The 18,297-nt window shown below is 54.5% G+C and overlaps 3 protein-coding genes across 3 annotated transcripts; 2 read left to right on the forward strand and 1 right to left on the reverse strand.

Annotated features, from left to right (window-relative positions):
- The first annotated feature begins 197 nt into the window (after window positions 1–197).
- On the forward strand, window positions 198–4,640 carry Csnk2b (casein kinase 2 beta). Its single transcript, XM_075979428.1, has 7 exons — window positions 198–349; window positions 914–996; window positions 1,561–1,663; window positions 2,432–2,547; window positions 2,909–2,984; window positions 3,124–3,313; window positions 4,410–4,640. The coding sequence occupies exons 2-7, from the start codon at window positions 925–927 to the stop codon at window positions 4,498–4,500; spliced, it is 648 nt and encodes a 215-aa protein (XP_075835543.1). The 5' UTR covers window positions 198–349; window positions 914–924; the 3' UTR covers window positions 4,501–4,640.
- A 507-nt stretch (window positions 4,641–5,147) lies between these two features.
- Ly6g5b (lymphocyte antigen 6 family member G5B) lies at window positions 5,148–8,402 on the forward strand. The gene is given in 8 exon segments (XM_075978726.1): window positions 5,148–5,242; window positions 5,401–5,444; window positions 5,565–5,665; window positions 5,668–5,698; window positions 5,860–5,995; window positions 5,997–6,058; window positions 6,061–6,302; window positions 8,280–8,402. Coding segments are annotated over 8 exon segments (834 nt in total).
- Window positions 8,403–8,783: 381 nt separating this feature from the next.
- On the reverse strand, window positions 8,784–13,345 carry Ly6g5c (lymphocyte antigen 6 family member G5C; the record flags this gene model as incomplete). The annotated part of the gene is given in 6 exon segments (XM_075978701.1): window positions 8,784–8,891; window positions 8,893–8,975; window positions 10,393–10,413; window positions 10,416–10,508; window positions 12,217–12,280; window positions 13,334–13,345. Coding segments are annotated over 6 exon segments (381 nt in total), but the record flags the coding sequence as incomplete, so codon positions are not given.
- Window positions 13,346–18,297: the final 4,952 nt, after the last annotated feature.

Raw genomic sequence — 18,297 nt, forward strand, 5'->3', positions numbered from 1 at the left:
TCCGCTTCCGGTGGCGCCTCCGTTCGCCCCGCCCCCAGGAGGCTTCTAGGGCCTCGCGACCCTAGAGGCGCGCGCGGGTGCTCCTGGGATTGGTAGTTCACCTTGCCCTCATTTCGTCAGTTTCTCGCCTCCGGCGGGACTCCATCTCCCGGCGTCCACAGAGGTAGGGGGCGGCCTCTGGCGCCTGCGCGTTGCTCTTTTCCCTCCCCCCTTCCCAGTTTCCACTCCCCCCCCGCTCCTCACTTCGCCTGCGGCGGTCGGGTCGGCTTCCTGCGCCGTAGCGGTCGCTGTCGTTCCTTCGAAGCGCAACTCCCCCTTCCCCGCCCCAGTCCCAGTCCCCGTCCAGCCGGTGAGTCTGAGGCTGTCTCCGCGCCGCGTCGTCCGACCCCGGGTGCGGTGCTGGGTCCTGGGCTCCTAGATGTGGGGGCGAGGAAGGAAGTGACCGGGTCGGGAGCCGGGAGAGGGTGGGTGGCCTGGGGAGAAGAGCGGACTTGTGGGGACGCTGGCGCATCCCGCAGGAGGGCAGGCGAGGCCGGTCCTGGGGGAAGGATGAACTTCGGGAGCCCTGGGACAGGCGCCAGGAGCGTGCAGGCAGCGGCGGTGGTGGGGAGCCGGAGCCCAGAGCTCTGCCGCAGCTGACACGGGGGGGGACAGGGGCCTGGCCTTGGGTAACGGCGGGCACGGGGGTCACACTAGTGCATCAGGACCTGTCATCTTCTGGAAAGTAGTGGAACTCATTCTCACACTGAACGGGGGCCGAGGCAAAGAAGAGACGCGCGGAGAGCTATGCTTCAGAGCCTGGGGTCCCTTAAGCCAAGGTGGCCTCGGGCTCTTTCGTCTTCGGGGAGAGCGCGTGGGAGGAGGGAAGAGCCCAGAGACAGCTTGGTTTCCACTTAGCGCTCCTCTTTCCCAGCCGACGTGAAGATGAGTAGCTCTGAGGAGGTGTCCTGGATTTCCTGGTTCTGTGGGCTCCGTGGCAATGAATTCTTCTGTGAGGTGAGTTTAGCTTGCTTCTTGGCCAGCTCCACGTGCCCTCGATGTCTTATTTTATGTTATTTGAGGTCGGGTTTCACTCGGAGCTTACCACATAGCCTAGACTGGCTTTGAACTCATGGCAGTCCTACTGCCTCAGTCTCCTGCGCGCTGGGATTACAAGGGCTTGTCACTGTGCTTGGCTAACAGAGGTTATCTCGGTGACAGGAAGATGCAGATGTTTCTTGTTAGAGTTCTGTAACGTGAAAATTATAATATGTTAATGTCGGACATTGTAAATGCTTTTCACAAACTAGACTGCTTAGCCTTCATGATTCCCGAGTCCTTAGCTCAGAGAGTCCGATGTCCCTGAGGAAAGGGCAAATCAGTTGCTAGAGATGCGGGACAGAGGTTGAGTTACGTCTGTGCACTGTACAGAAAAGAGCTGCGGTTTCTGTGGGACACTGAGGACTTGTGCAGAATTGGGAGTAGGGCCCAGGGGAACTGATCGGTCATTAACCTGGTGGGCCCAGGTGAAAGAGGGGAGTCCACACTGGTTTCAGCCTCTTGCCCTCCCTGTCCCGGTAGGTGGATGAAGACTACATCCAGGACAAGTTTAATCTCACTGGGCTCAATGAGCAGGTGCCTCACTATCGACAAGCTCTAGACATGATCCTGGACCTGGAGCCTGGTAACGAGCCCTGGGGCTGTTGTTGAGTGTGGGGTTGATGATATTGTGTGCACTTACGTGTGCGTTGTTTTCTTCTTCCGGCCGCTGCTCACTTGCTCCTTGAATTTCTTATTTATTTATTTATTTACTTATTTATTTTAAGGCAGCATTTCTCTGACCTCGAGCTCACGGAGATCCACCTGCCTCTGCCTCCTGAGTGCTGGGGTTAAAAGCCTGTGCCATCACCACCCAACTGCTTTTTTTTTATTTCTAAATTTCCTTTCGATTCTCCACCTCTCCTATCCCCATACCCCTTGCTTGCTATTTATGTGTCCCCTCCCCCATCCTCCATTCCTATCCCAACTGGACTTTACCAATTGCTCTTCCTGCCCTAGCCTTCAAGTGCTGGAATTACAGCACAAGCAACAACACTTGGCTTCTTCATTCATTTGGTTCCCTACCTGACTCTTGCCTTCTGGGGCTGGAAGCATTTGTTTCCATGTTGTTTTCACATTCTTTGAATGTGACTCAACTCTGTTTCATAATGCTGGTTTCTTCACTGGTTCTGTGTACGGCTTCTTCCCTGCCTGTCTAGAGTGCCGCCCTCTGCCCTATGTGTTTATGTGTGTGTATTGGGAAAGGGAAGAAGCAGGCAGAGAGGTGTGGAGAGAAGGCAGTGCTGATGCATGGGCGGTAGATAGGGTGGGGCTCAGAAGCAGGTGCTGGATAAACTGTAGGTGGCCACCTTGGGCATGAGGTGGGGTTACAAGTGACCATCCCACCTTTCAGATGAAGAGCTGGAGGACAACCCCAACCAGAGTGACCTGATTGAACAGGCAGCGGAGATGCTTTATGGGTTGATCCACGCCCGCTACATCCTCACCAACCGAGGCATCGCCCAAATGGTGAGGCTCTGCTCCCACCTGCTGCTGAGGCAGTCAGGACGCAGGTGCATGAATCAGAAGTCCTGTCTTGTACCTGTCAGGAAGTCTAGCTGAAGAGATAAGAGCTGGGCTGAGATCAGATCCCCACTGAAGGTCCTGCTGAAGTATCGTCAGGGAAAGATGGAACCATTGACAGGAAGGAGCTCTCAGGGACAAACAGCAAATGGCGTTTGTGTTCTGCAGCCTGCCGACTTGAGAAGTCGAGGCCTGCCTTGACAGGAGCGGCTTCTAGTTAGAAGCGGGAGGCTCGGGTGACTGAGAAGTGAGTTGAGCTGCAAGGAATTGCTCTACACTCACCAGTCCCTTCCGTTTTGTACCCTAGTTGGAAAAGTACCAGCAGGGAGACTTTGGCTACTGTCCTCGTGTGTACTGTGAGAACCAGCCGATGCTTCCTATTGGTGAGTGTCGGAAGGAGGAGGGGAGGGCACTATTTGGCAATCCTCCAAAAAGTCAGGTTAATCTAGTCAGTGCCTGAGTCCTGTGGGAGGTTGGGAAGAGTTGGGGGTACCTGGTCAACAGGGTCTGGCTCTCCCCCAGGCCTTTCGGACATCCCAGGCGAGGCCATGGTGAAGCTCTACTGCCCCAAGTGCATGGACGTGTACACCCCCAAATCGTCACGGCACCATCACACCGACGGCGCCTACTTCGGCACTGGCTTCCCCCACATGCTCTTCATGGTGCACCCAGAGTACCGGCCCAAACGACCTGCCAACCAGTTTGTACCCAGGTGGGGGACAGAGGCAGTTGCAAGGGTCTGGAAAGGATTGAGGACAGATAGCCCTTTCTTGAGACCTGCCTCTCCCAAAGTCAGGGCTTTTTCTTGCTGAGTGACTGGGGAAGTTACTTGATTGCTTGTTCCTTCGATTTCTTATCCATAGAGCAGGGATGCTGACGATGGCTGCCTATTTCTAAATGTGTGGCTCTTGGCTATTTATACAGTGGCTATTGCCATCTTGGATGATCAGCCCTTTGCCAAAATCTTCAGGTTTTGTGGCTCAGCATGTTTGTTTGGTTTGGTGTTTGGATCAGGAATGGGGAATGGGTAGTGTTTGACAGGGTCTCTGTTGGCTGAGTTGGCCTCAAAGGATCCTTCTGCCTCTGCCGTAAATGAGACTACACACCTGCACTGCCATTACCTGGACTAGAATTTGAATTTTAGTGGATGTCTAAGGTACATTTTTAAGGGGCTGGAGAGATGACTCAGTGACTGCTCTTCCAGAGGAAGAGTGGCCATCTGTAATGAGATCCAATGCCCTCCTCTGGCGAGCAGAACATGCAGACAGAGTGCTCATATGCATAAAGAAATTTTTTTTTTTTTTTTTGGTTTTTCGAGACAGGGTTTCTCTGTAGTTTTGGAGCCTGTCCTGGAACTAGCTCTTGTAGACCAGGCTGGTCTCGAACTCACAGAGATCCCCCTGCCTCTGCCTCCCGAGTGCTGGGATTAAAGGCGTGCGCCACCACCGCCCGGCATAAAGAAACTTTTTAGGAAAGATACATTCTTAAGATGGGCATGGTAGTATATGCCATTAATCCCTGCACTTGGGAGACAGAGGTAGGCGGATTCTGAGTTCAAGGCCAGCCTGGTCTACAAAGCGAGTTCCAGGTCAGTCAGCACTGTTACACAGAGAAAAAACCGTTTTGAAAAAAAGGGGGTACATTTTCAAGTGTTCATGGGGGAAAAAAATCAAGTATTCATGAGCAAGGAAGTTGGGGGACTCCTGAGTAGGCGTGAAGCGGAGGCTGGGGTAGTGGTGGGATGCCGGCCACAGGCGGGGACGGAAGGGAACTTACCCCGCTGTCTCTCTGACCTCTGCCTGGTCCAGGCTCTATGGTTTCAAGATTCATCCAATGGCTTACCAGCTGCAGCTCCAAGCCGCCAGCAACTTCAAGAGCCCAGTCAAGACGATTCGCTGATGCCCCGTGCACCTTTCCTCTGTCTTTGGCACCACCGTTCCTTCGCTGCTCCCTTTCAGGAATTCTATGGTTTTTAGTTTAAATTAAAGGGATTGCTATCGTGGTGGGAACATGAAATAAACTGGAAGAAAAGGCCATGAGCTCGTCTGCTGGTGCTTGCTGGGTAGGGTTGAGGAAGGGAAGGTGATGGTGTGCCAGACTCTGGGGACCCTTGTAGTTCATCGTCCCTGGGTGGGAATAGCACAGACTGAGGCTGCATGGGTTGGTGATATTAGTAGACAGGTAGGAAAGGGTGCAGAGCACGTTCTAGGTAATACACAGGGTTGAAAAGAAAGGGTTCAAACCTCTATCTGCTCCGTGGCTGTGCTTCTGCTGTGGGGGCTTCATAAGGCATACTCTCAGTCTCGCTGGTAAAGGAAATGAATCCTGAAGTAAACAACCCAGAGAAGGCACAGCCACAATTGTTGCTGTGCTAGCCTGTGCCCCCTGCTGGGATAGCTGAGTCACCTCCATCTGGAAGGGATGGGGAGGCCTGGCCAACCTCTCATTCACAGTGGGAGCCAACCCTGTGGTGTAGGTGGACAGCGGGGCGTGCCAGAGATAGGCACTGCCCATGGCCCTTGAAGTGGGGTACCGATCTTTCGGACATGTCTAGGATGAAAATACCTATAAGGATCCAGCTGGTGCTCAGCTGGTGCCCATGTGGGAACCAGACCTTGTGGGAGGACATGCCATCTTCCTGGTCAGGATCTTTCTCCAGCCCTGCACCCGCAGCAGCTCTGCCCAGACCGCCTGTCAAAACCATTCTGCCTCTGAGGATTAAGGAGTGTGGTCCTAGGAAGGTGGGGTTTGGGGTTATTCCACGGGAGCTGCGCCTCTTCCCAGAATTCCATAGTGAAGGCTTGTAGGTGTACTGACCATGGTGGACTCAGCAATGGGAAAGGGTAAATGGGGCCAGGGTCTAGGAGGAAGGGGAAACCGAATCGGGGAAGGGTGGAGCCGGGGCCCTGGGTGTACTTGAGAGTGAGTCCTGGCTCCATCTCCTTTGTTCCTCTATGCCAAGCTCCCAATTGCCAATGTCTTTACCTGCCGCTTGTGCCTCTTGGAAGACCCTTCACTGGGCTCCGTTTCTGGCTTAGAAAAGGGCACCATCAACAGCTGTTCATCCCCAGCATGGTTTGCACCATCTACCACTGTGGTAGAACAGCGTGGCCCGGTCTCCAGCATGAGGGTTGGTGGAAGGGGTGTGTGCGTGCGGACAAGTGAACCTGGTCTGCATGAATGCTGGGGAGTTAGGGTTGGGGTTGAGGGGAACTGTTAACAGGGGTTATAACTGTCCCCGCCCTCTGGATGTTAAAGTTCGCTTCCACGCACACTACGGTTCCTACCGCTGTAAAGACAAATGCATCACCCACCACTCAGACTTCTGGTGTAAGGCTGACTGCAGCCAGTATGATTGCTGCAACTGGTCCAGTGCCCAGCTCCGCAGCCCTCTGCCTGGGCCCCAAGAAGACATCGTCCCAGATCCACTGGTTCTTCCAGGCCCTGAACCTCTCCTTGCTCCCGCTTGGTTTGCTCATAAGACGTCTGAGAGCCCAGACCCATTTACCCCGCCCCTGGAGCTGGGTGTGTCCATTGCCGACCTGCGCCAAATACACTTGTTCGGACTTAAGGCTCTTCCCCAGACTAGACCCCGGCACGTCCCCTTCCCGATTCTGCTCTGCAGTCCTCGATCCCTGTGGTCTCCTAGGCCTCCTCTATGCTCCGACTACCTGGGTGTGGCTTCCCTCCTGTTCAAGCAGGTGTGATTTATGCTCATGCGTGTACTGTCGCGTCCCTCAGTCCGGTCGTGTGCTGCATCTCCTCAGAGCCGGCTCTTTATCCTCTGGCTTCTGCTCATCTCTAGCCCCAGTGCCAGGCTCTAGCAGGAAGGGCAGAGGGTGGGCTCCTGTGCAGGTTCCCTGGCATGGCAACCTGTCCCACCTGGCTCCCCCATCCTGGTCTGTCATCTCCCCGAGTCCTCAGTTCTCCTAACTCGGGGGGCTGTTCTTAGCCTTCCAGCCATACTTCCCTCCATAATAAACCAAGACTAGGCTAACTGCCATTTAGCTCCACGTGCTGCCGGGTATTTCACCGGAGGAGAAACTCAAGCCCACATGCATGTTTATTGAACAACCTGGATCATTTCGAGAATCCCGGCACCTTGTGGTAGATGTAGCATGCTAGGGGCCGCGGCTGTTAAGTCTTCATTTTAGTATTTTGGGATTTTTTAAAGATGAGGTCTCCTGTCTATATGGGAAGTAGAAAGTATAAAAAGACAAAATCGCTTGAGTAAATTGGGAGCATGGGGACCTTGGGGGAGGACTGAAGGGGGAGGGGGGAGGCAGGGAGGTGAGCAGAGAAAAATGTAGAGCTCAATAAATATCAATTAAAAGGGGCGAATATGGTTCCACCCCCAGAGGGGGAAAAAAAGATGGGGTCTCCTGACCCTCCTTTTAAGAGCTAGGATTATCACTGATGCGATATCACACTAAATACTGAGAAGTTTTGGCTAAGCATGGTGGGGCACACCTTTAATCCCAGCGCTCAGGAGGCAGAGGCAGGCCTGGCCTACATAAGGAATTCCAGGACACCAGAGCTACACGAAAGATCCTGTCTCAAACCATAATAACTAGGGAAAATTTCTCAACACAGAGAGTGCTCATTGTGCTTACATGGTGATCGGTTGTATCCCTTCAACAGTGGACGCTAGCATCAGCCAGGCTTCTAGGCATCTGCGCTCTCAGCCTCCAACCTCAGTGCTAGAGCCGCCCCCCCCCCGCATGCTCCCCTTTTCTCCGCTGCCCCTGTGCTGGAGGTAGGCCGCCCCTGATTGAGGAGACGACGCACAGGTGTGTGTACTTGAGGACAGACGTACATAGAGATATAGAGATCTCGCCTTTATTTTGGCCTTTTGAGTAGTGGTCTCTAGGCTGGCCTTGACACAACACGATGCTGCCTCGGCCTTTGAATACACCTTGGCCAGCTTCCAGTGCTGCCTTCATGTCCCTTCCTGAGCACTCTGCCTTGGGGGAGACCCTACCCATAGCAGCCTGCTGTGGCACACTCTGTAATCCTAACCCTGGAGACCGAGGAAGGAGAATCGGAGCTGGAGGCCAGTAAGGGGCAGTGTAGTAGATTTTGTTTGTGCCTTAACAAATAAAGCTTACCTGAAGATCAGAGTGCAAAGCCCAGCCACTGTTAGCCATAGAGGCCAGGAAGAGGCGGCACACACCTCTAATCCCAGCACTCTCAGAGTTCAAGGCCACCCTGGGCTTGATCTTGTTTAAAAGAGAAACCGTGTGGCTCGCACCTTTAATCCCAGTACCTGGGAGTCACACACACGTCTTTAATCCCAGCACTGGGGAGGTGGGGACGGGAAAGGATATGAATGGGCAGAGAGAGGAATATAAAGCAGGAAGAGATGGGTGCTGTCTGGGGATGCAGTCTGAGGATTCATAGAGACCCCTTTTGGTCTGAGCATTGGTAGAGGTAAGAACTTCAGTGGTTGGCCGCTCTGCTTCTCTGATGCTCCAGGAAAGCTTTATTTGTTAAAATAAACAGGGTATACAGCAAACACACACACATCACCCCCCTTAAAAAAGAAAATTCCACAATGTTCCAAGATTTACACTGTTCTAACTGGTCAAACTGGGAGAGAGGCTTAAGAAGGGACATTAAACCTGGGAGTTGGAAAGCAAGGCTCCCTTGTTCCCTTGGGCCTTCTGTCCCCTCCTCAGGCACCTCCTCCCTGGGTCTACCTCATTGTTCGTATCCTGTATCCTGCCAATACAGCCCCTCGCCCACACCCAGCTCCTCTCAGTATGTCTGCTAACCTAACCAACCCAACCTTCACCATATAAGGGCATCCAGGTCCTCTTCAGCTTTGTTTGTCTGGAGTCGAGTTGGAGATGCCAAGGCAGGGCTGTAGAGGGGCCCCGTGATGGCAGTCTGGTCCAGCTCCCAAGGCCTTCACCTCCAGAAGAGACACACCAAACACTTTGCGAACTAGTTTATTTTGGGAGACACATGAGGACTTTGGACAAGAGAAGGAGCTGGGCAAAGTAAAGGTAGGAGAGTGGGGTACAGATGGAGAGGAGAGGCCAGGGTGGGGCCGAGGGGTGGGGGTGTGTGCTGCTGTGAGGGCCTGGCCCAGATGGAGATCGGAGAGTGGGGTACAGATGGAGAGGAGAGGCCAGGGTGGGGCCGAGGTGGGGGATGGGGGAGTGCTGCTGTGAGGGCCGGGCCCAGATGGAGATCAGAGAGTGGCTCCTGCTGTCCTCGCGCACAGTCTTCTTCCTGTTTGTCGGATTGTTACAGAAATCCAGGAAGCAGCAGATCCAAAAGCCAAACAAACACCGGAGAGGCACGGGCATGGCAATTGCTCATTTGCTCCCTGCCGTGGCAGTTGCTCACCGTGAGGTTAGAGCGGCTGCCTAGGGAAGGACCACACGTACAGAGCCCCCAAATCCATCCTCAGGCCACCTGGTTGTCCTTAGCACCCTTCTCCCCTCCCTGAACCGATGGATGGACGAGGGAATGCCCAGTGAGCCATCAGCAATGAACTTTAAAACTGTCCATGGAAAGTCCAGAGGATTTGAAGTTGTAACATCGGCTGGAGTGTGGAGTCCGTGAGTCAGGGCTTGGGGAGAAGGATGGGGAGTCCAGCATCATATGACCGTTCGGAGAAAGACACGGAGATGTATTGAAGGTTGGGCGGTTTTCTCCAGCAGAAGAGGGTAGAACAGTGATGTGTACCTCGGCGGCGGTGGGAGGCCGGCACAAGTCCTGGGTTCCTAGCAACAGAGATGGTCCAGAATGCCTACTGTTTTTGCAGAAGACCTAGGGAGTGTGGGCTACTGAGACCCTGTCTCAAAATGCCAGATAAAATGTACACAAGCCAGGCCAGAAGGCTGAAATCCTAGCACTGGCAAGCTGAGGTCGAGGAGGATCAGTGTGAGGCTGGCCTGGGCCACACAGTGAAATATTTAAAAAAAGAGAAAACGAATCTGCACACTCCAGCCTGGCATCTGCCCACGAGTACTGCAGCAGAAGGAAGCCATGTGTCAGGAATGAAGCCAGCTTAACCCGGGAGTGTTAACCGCACTGTCCTAGCCAGGCTTTCTGGTGCAGGGGGATCACAAGTTCCAGGCCAGCCTGGCTACATCGTGTAACTTGGGACCAGAAGAAGACCCACTTCTGGAGCCTCCTCTGACTGACTCCGTCTGTTAGATTCAGTCAAGCCTTCGGATCTTTCTGCACCCGCTTTTTTCTCTCAAATAGGGCAGTAATGCCCACATCAGAGGCTACGTCAGCTCCGCACTGAGAATTTGTTAATTTAATAGAGGTAGGGGTTGGGAGGAAGAAGAGGAGGGAGGGAATGCAGTCAGCCTTCCACCCTGGACCTGAGGTGGAGACATTCGAATGTGCGCCCAGAGACGAGAAGAGCGCCTTGGTGAACCATCTGGGAGGAGGTCTGAAGCTGATGGGGAGAGCCAGGCGAGCATCTGTGATGGGAGAGCGAAGGACCAACCAAACCTCCTGCCCAAGTCTCTGCCAGCAGTAACGCTGACCACTGAGGGAAGGCCAGTGCCTCTGGAGAGCCCAGTGCCCTCTGGCTGGGCATTGCGGGAAAGTGGGAGGCAGTTGGTATGGGCTGAGGGGGAAATGGGAGCGGGAGTGGAGACAGGTGGTGGCTCTGACAGAAAGTGCTGGAATGTCTTAGGGCTGTGGGAACAGGACACAGTGTGTGGCTTGGGAGACTGGGAAGAAGCTTGTGGGGGCTGGCCCACGGTGGGAGGAGGGGGTCTCTGGTGGGAGGAGGGGTCCTGTGTGGGAGGAGGGTCTGCTTACTGTTCTTTATGTGCAGGGTGCGAGGCAGACATCTGACCCCAGAGGGCACCCCAGCTCTTTGGTCTCCAGTAGCTATTGATAGCAATGCAGGCACTTGGTTAAAAGATGTCTGTGCCCTCAGAAAAGACTGGCTTGATCTAGAGCACAGAGAGACGCCTGGTCAGAGTCCGACCGCCTCCATCCTGTGTCAACCCCACTGCTCCTGCTCCAAATCCCCAAGACTTAAACGGACCTCATTAAGAATCTTCACTCAGGCTGCAGCATGGCTCAGTGGTTAAGAGCACTGGTTGCTCTTCCAGAGGACCCCAGTTCAGTTCCCAGAACCCACACGGCAGCTCACACCTGTCTGTAACTCCAGTTCCAGGGGATCCAGCATCCACATACATACATGCAGGCAAAACACCGGTGCACATTCAATAAAGATAAACAAATTATTAATGATTAAAATAAGAATCATCACTCTCGCCAGGTTTGGTGATACTCTCGTTCAATTCTGCACTCGGGTAGGGGCCAACGATCTCTGCGATTGAAACCAGCCTGGTCTACATAGTGGCAGGCACAGCCAGGGCTTCCTAAGGATCCAATCTCCAACAAAAGACCAGACCTCTACTCTGTTATATCCCCACCCCCAAAGACACGCATCCGGTTAGCATAGTTGAGAGGGATAAACTGCGCCCAGCGCTGCTCCATAAACCTAATTTACATCCGCAGGTGACGCTGGCCATCACAGCCCTGCTAGATTTAGTTATTCACTGTCTGGGATTAAAGTTGCCACCACTCCGGGCTCCGCATTGTTTTTTAAGCAGGCCGCACACAGCCTCATTAGGTCTTACTGTCAGCCTTGGCGGGTTTTCCGCTTCTCTTCCCGCCTCAGGACCCTGGGTGCTGGGGTTGTCTCTAGTGAACATGCTTTCTCCTCCTCCGTCCTCTTCTTCTTTTTAAATTTAGTTTCCTGAGAAAGTTTCTCTGTGTAGCCCTGGCTGTCCTGGAACTCCCTCTGTAGACCAGGGTGGCTTAATACTCACAGAGATCTGCCTGCCTCTGCCTCCGGAGTGCTGGGATTAAAGGTGTACACCACGGCTGAATGTGGTTTCTTACGTAATAATCAGAGGTGAAAGCAAGAGTCTATCAGGGGACGGAGAAAGTCTGTGTCCTGTAGACAGGAGAACTTAAATAGCCCCATGCTACGTGCCTTACTCTGGTGGCCCCATCCCTGGGACAGGCTCATGTTGAAGGTTGAACTGCATGCATATGAGGTCCCCTCTTCCCCTGGTCCTTGGTCCACACCGCATGTGAAGAGCTCAGGCCCAGCAGATGGCTTAGTGTGGGGCAGAGGCTTGGCCACTAGGTGAGATAGCACTCTGAATTCCGGGTCGTTCAGCCTTCCGGATTCTGGTTCTCTCTTCTGCACAGGCCCCAGCCCTCCCCACTCTGTGTTGAAACTGCAGGAGGTCTCTTCAATATCTCCTGAAAACCGTTGCTGACCAAGCAGTGAGGCTGTCCCCAGGACTCTCCTTTGGGGTGACCAGCAGTCCGTGGGCATTCCCACACCTGCCTGTGGTATCATGCTTGCCGCTTCTGGACAGAAGTGCCCAGAGTTTCTCCATCTGGCCGGCCCGGCAACCCTTCCGAACGCCCCTGCCGTAGGGGCCACATATTAGATCTCCTACATGCTTGATATTTACATTATGATTACTAACAGTATTAAAATCACAGTTATGAAGTAGCAACGAAAATAATTTTATTGTTGGGGTCACCACAACATGAGGAGCTATATTAAAGGGTTGCAGCATTAGGAAGGCTGAGAACCACTGCTTTGGAGACTCTTGCCAAGAACCAAGTTCGTCAGGACCAGCACTAGTAAGGGACATACATGGTGTGGGTGGAACTATGGAGCCGGGGGCCTCAGAGACCCACGGGCTGCAGTGCCTGTCAGGAACAGCACAACTTCCCTCCATTGGTGGGAGACAGGCGACATTCTGAGGTGGAAAACACCACCAGAATGGCCAGTGCAGAATGTCCTCAGCCACAGCCACTCGGGGCCCTAACATCCTGGCTTGGGGAAGGAGCCCAGGTGGACTGTCTGCTTCCTTCCTCATGCAGCCCCAGGGGCTACTTTTTAAGCCAGGGTCTATGTAACTGTAGATGGTCTGTAGACCGGGCTGGCACCTCACTCACAGGGCTCTGCCTGCCACTGCCTCCCAAGCCCTGGGATTAAAGGTGCGCCCCACCATGTCCAGCAAAGTGGTTTATTTTAGCTTGTTATCCCAGGTCACAGTCCACCATGGCAGGAAAATCACAGGGACAAGAACTGTAGAGCCGGGCGATGGTGGCGCACGCCTTTAATCCCAGCACTTGGGAGGCAGAGGCAGGCGGATCTCTGTGAGTTCGAGACCAGCCTGGTCTACAGAGCTAGTTCCAGGACAGGCTCCAAAACCACAGAGAAACCCTGTCTCGAAAAACCAAAAAAACAAAAAAAAAAAACAAAAACAAAAACAAAAAAAACAAAAAAAGAACTGTAGAGACCTGGCTGTATTGCAACCACAGTCAAGATAGAGAACAAGGAATTCCTGTGTGTATGCTGGGGCTTGCTCACTTTCTTCGTCTCCCCCACCAAGATTTGTGTGTTTGTGTCTGTCTGTCTGTCTGTCTGTATGCACACACGTGTATGTGGGTGGCCAAGAGGGTCAGAGAGGGCATCACACTTGTTGGAGCTGAAGTTTGCTCCCATCCTCATGACTGAACTCTAAGCATTGCTAACCTCTGAGCCATCTCTCCTGCCTGGCTTTTCCCATTCTGTACAGTTCAGAATCCCCTTCCTGGGGATTTCCTGTGTGTTGGGTTGATCTTCCTACTTCCATTAATGTGACCAAGACAATCCCCACTGAGACTGTTCCAGGTGATTCTAGATTTTGTTCAGGTGACAAACCAGCATGCTGACCCTTCGGGTCATTGCTTTAGGTGCTGGAGATGCAATTGTGTAGAGTCCCTGCTCTCCCTGGTGGAAGTCTAGTGGGGGGGGGGGACAAGGTAGCAAGCAGTGGTGGGGAGGGAAGAGCGTGGGCGGAGCACCTGAGCAGTGGTGGGGAGGGCAGAGTGTGGGCGGAGCACCTGAGCAGTGGTGGGGAGGGCAGAGCGTGGGCGGAGCACCTGAGCAGTGGTGGGGAGGGCAGAGCGTGGGCGGAGCACCTGAGCAGTGGTGGGGCAGAGTGTGGGCGGAGCACCTGAGCAGTGGTGGTGGGGCAGAGTGTGGGCGGAGCACCTGAGCAGTGGTGGGGAGGGCAGAGTGTGGGCGGAGCACCTGAGCAGTGGTGGGGAGGGCAGAGCGTGGGCGGAGCACCTGAGCAGTCGTGGGGAGGGCAGAATGTGGGCGGAGCACCTGAGCAGTGGTGGGGAGGGCAGAGTGTGGGCGGAGCACCTGAGCAGTGGTGGTGGGGAGGGCAGAGTGTGGGCGGAGCACCTGAGCAGTGGTGGGGAGGGCAGAGTGTGGGCGGAGCACCTGAGCAGTGGTGGTGGGGAGGGCAGAGTGTGGGCGGAGCACCTGAGCAGTGGTGGGGAGGGCAGAGTGTGGGCGGAGCACCTGAGCAGTGGTGGGGAGGGCAGAGTGTGGGCGGAGCACCTGAGCAGTGGTGGGGAGGGCAGAGTGTGGGCGGAGCACCTGAGCAGTGGTGTGGAGGGCAGAGTGTGGGCGGAGCACCTGAGCAGTGGTGGGGAGGGAAGAGCGTGGGGGGCACCTGAGCAGTGGTGGGGAGGGCAGAGTGTGGGCGGAGCACCTGAGCAGTGGTGGGGAGGGCAGAGCGTGGGGGGGCACCTGAGCAGTGGTGGGGAGGGCAGAGCGTGGGCGGAGCACCTGAGCAGTGGTGAGGAGGGCAGAGTGTGGGCGGAGCACCTGAGCAATGGTGGGGAGGGCAGAGTGTGGGCGGAGCACCTGAGCAGTGGTGGGGAGGGCAGAGTGTGGGCGGAGCACCTGAGCAGTGGTGGGGAGGGCAGAGCGTGGGCGGGCACCTGAGCAGTGGTGGGGAGGGCAGAGTGTGGGCGGAGCACCTGAGCAGTGGTGGGGAGGGCAGAGTGTGGGCAGAGCACCTGAGCAGTGGTGGGGAGGGCAGAGCGTGGGCGGGCACCTGAGCAGTGGTGGTGGGGCAGAGTGTGGGCGGAGCACCTGAGCAGTGGTGGGGAGGGCAGAGTGTGGGCGGGCACCTGAGCAGTGGTGGGAAGGGCAGAGCAGGGGGGGCGCTGGGCAGTGGTGGGGAGGGCAGAGCAGGGGGGGCGCTGGGCAGTGGTGGAGAGGGCACAGTAGATAGAGGGATCCTGTAGATAGATGATAGAAGAGAGAGGGGGCGGGAACGCTAGCTGTGTGGCTCCTTCAATGTCGGGCAGAGTCGAAACCAGGACTGAGCGCAATTCCTCGGTTCAGCCAAAAGATGGCGACATAGGGCTTGGGAAAGAGGTGAGTGCGCAGACGTTGTGAATGAATGGAGGTAGTTTAGTAAAGTTTCAGACAAGTTCTCGCTCCGGAGCTCTGTGTGGCCTGCATAGACCGGGCTGCCCTGGAACTGGTCCTCCCGCCCCAGTCTCCCTACACTGGGGTGACAGCACCGCCACGCCGAGCTCTACAGTGTGAAAACACCGCAGGTTTTGTGTCAGACAGAACAGAACCTGAGGCCAAAAAAGCGGGGCGGGCTTGCACAAAGTGACCAGGGCCCACCCCTCTCTGCCCCGCCGGGCTCGGATAAGGGTCAGTGCGTCTGTCTGGTCTCTGCACCCACGGACTCAGTGCTCCACGGCTGACAGCGCATTGGCTCCAGGGAGGATGCAGGGTTGGCCCCGCGCAGGCGCAGCTCGGTAGGCACGAGCAGGGAGGAGCCTAAGGGTTTGGAGCAGCCAAGCTCTCAGTGCTTGAAACCGCAGACACTCTAGGTGCGCTCTGCAAGTGAGTCGTCCTCTCAGGTCCCGGGAACCCACGGCTGGACCTCTTGCTTCTTCTCCCCAGGTAGGCTGCAGTCTTGAAACTTTTTTTTTTTAAAAAAAGATTTATTTATTTATTTTGCTTACAGCGTTCTGTCTGCATGTCTGCCTGCAGGCCAGAAGAGGGCACCAGATCTCATTACAAATGGTTGTGAGCCACCATGTGGTTGCTGGGAATTGAACTCAGGACCTCTGGAAGAACAATCAGTGCTCTACAATCAGTACTCTTAACCTCTGAGCCATCTCTCCAGCCCCCGACTTGAGACCTTTTTATTTTTCACTTTAAGCCACATTGTGCCACGGGAGACACAAGCTGCTTTAGTGTACTGTCCGTCTGGAAGTTCGAGGCTGGACCCCACAGCCCAGGCCCGCACCTACTGTCAGAACTTTCCAAGAATTGTCACATCTCAGGACTGAGGGAGAAACCCGAGGCCATGAGGGATGGGCCGGGGAGGAAGAGGGACTAAAAGAAGCTTGTGCTGTTGGAGGACCGGGGGAGGACCTGGCACCCACCGACGCAGGATACAAATGTCTGTTGAATGAGCGCAGTGTCAGAAATCAGAGGAGTTTTTTTTGTTGTTGTTGTTTGTTTTTTGGTTTTTTAAGAGTTATTTTATGTATACACGTGTTCTATCAACTTTATCCAGAAGAGGGCATCAGACCCCACTATAGATGGTCGTGAGCAGCCATGTGACTGCTGGGAATCGAATTCAGACCTTTGGAAGAGCATGTAGCCATTGCTCCAGCCCCAGAGGAGTCTTTTTTTTTTAAAAAATGCTTATTTATTATGTATACAATATTCTGTCTGTGTGTATGCCTGCAGGCCAGAAGAGGGCACCAGACCTCATTACAGATGGTTGTGAGCCACCATGTGGTTGCTGGGAATTGAACTCAGGACCTTTGGAAGAGCATGCAATGCTCTTAACCTCTGAGCCATCTCTCCAGCCCCCCAGAGGAGTCTTGAAGAGCGCACCGGGCTGCTCTGGCCCCGCCACCTGTGCTGCCTGCTCTAGGAAGGAGCTGCAAAGGCTGAATTCCTGCTGTAAGGCGAGGAGGTCGGGGCTTTGGGACCAGCAGGGCGGGTGCAGCCCTGGGAAGGCTTCAAGACCGTGAGCCTTTCTTTGACGTGTGGTCTAAAGCCCTTGCTTCTTTTTAGGAATAATAATAATAAAAAAATTATGGGCTGGAGAGATAGCTCAGTGGTTAAGAGCATTGGCTTCTCTTTCAGAGGACCCAGGTTCAATTCCCAGCACCCACATGGCAGCTCACAACTGTCTGTAGCTCCAGTTCCAGAGGGTCTGACACCCTCACTCAGACACACATGTAGGCAAAACCACCAATGTACATAAAATAAAATCATTTTGTGTATGGCTGTTTTGCTTAGTATGTCTCTGTACCTTGTGAAAGACAGAAGAGGGCATGGAATCTGAGACAGCTGTGAGCCACCGTGTAGGTGCTAGGAGTCCAACTCCCGGTGGTCCGGGAGCAGAGTCACCTCCCCAGCTACCCACTCCTTTGTTCCTGTCAGCTGTTGGAGATGGCTGGAGAGGATCCAGGGTCCGGACAGCTCGTTTCTATGACAACAGCTTCCCTGAAGGTTTTCCTGAGGTAGAAGGACTTTGCAATAGACATCATGGTGACAGTGGCAGATGACCACATCCCTTGTGGTAAGGGATACCAGAAGGTAAACAGACAGTGATGGATGGACAGGGTCTGAGGACAAGGAGGGACAGGCCACAGTGACGGCCTTGGAGAGCCAGCTTCTGTTGGGGAAGTCACTCGGAGAAACTGAGCCTTTAGCTGAATGTTATAGATGCCTAGGTTCACAAGGAGGACAAATAGAGACCCAGCTTTTCGCAATGGCTGGGCCTCCACCCTCAAGGGCGTTCACTCCAGGGCCCTTGCCTGTTTTTGACAGGTTTGGAGGAAACATGCCCCTTCTGGGTCTTGGAGCAAATCTTCATGCCACCCTGGGGACAGAGCAGGCCTATGACCTGGTCAGTAAGAAGAAGGAAAGATGTGGCCTTGTCCGAGGTTCAGGGACCTCCCCGCTTTGCTCGGGTTGTCTTTCCAAGTATCCTTCTGGAGACCAGCTCCAGGCAGGCCTCACCTGGCACCCAGAACCCAGAGCTTGTGGGGTGGGACTTCTTAGCTAACTGCCTATGTTTGCGGAGCCTTGGTGTATAGAAATGAACAGTGAGCCAGGCCCCACTCTGAGATTGTGGGACATGGGGAGTAATCCGAAGTGGACTACAGCCCCTGGGTGACTCAGAGTTCACGGGGTGTGTGTCCTGCTCCCCTCCCATCTTAGATATCCAAGGGCTCCTCCTGATGTGTAAGTTCTGGGAGGTGGTGGGGTTGCAGTTCCTGACGGCTGACTAGGAAGGGAAGCTCTGTGTCCCAAGGAAGGGGAGCTAGGACTAGCGTGTCCCTTAGCGAATTTGGCCTGGAACTGCAGGGTAAGGTTCATGAGCAAACTGGCTTTGGCTTTTTTTTTCTTTTTCTTTTTCAGGGTCTCACTAAGTAGCCCTGGCTGACCTAGAACTTGTTATGTTATGGCGCTATCAGGCTGGCCTCGAGTTCACAGAGATCTGCATGCCTCTGTCTACTGAGTGTGGGGACTAAGGGTGTGCGCCACCACGCCCTGCCAAGAGTAGCAACACTCTTGCTACCCACTTCCCACTGTGTCTACCTCCAGGGTGGGTCAGAGAGCGCATCCGCACATCCGCACATCCACCCGTCGGTAGCAGCTCTGCTGTGCTGAAGCTGAGCACTGGGAGGTGAGGACCACCTCCCCTCCTCACCCCAAACCTGTCATGTCACCTCATCCTCAGCCCTCCGCTGTGTTAGGGTTCAGCACACTGTCAACTGTCCCTGAGCTGCCTGATGGCCTCTGCCCATGGTCAGAAGTGGTACCCTGGGATCAGAGGCCACACAGGA

The sequence above is a fragment of the Microtus pennsylvanicus genome, chromosome 7, assembly GCF_037038515.1.
Source record: "Microtus pennsylvanicus isolate mMicPen1 chromosome 7, mMicPen1.hap1, whole genome shotgun sequence".
Taxonomy (NCBI): Eukaryota; Metazoa; Chordata; class Mammalia; order Rodentia; family Cricetidae; genus Microtus; species Microtus pennsylvanicus.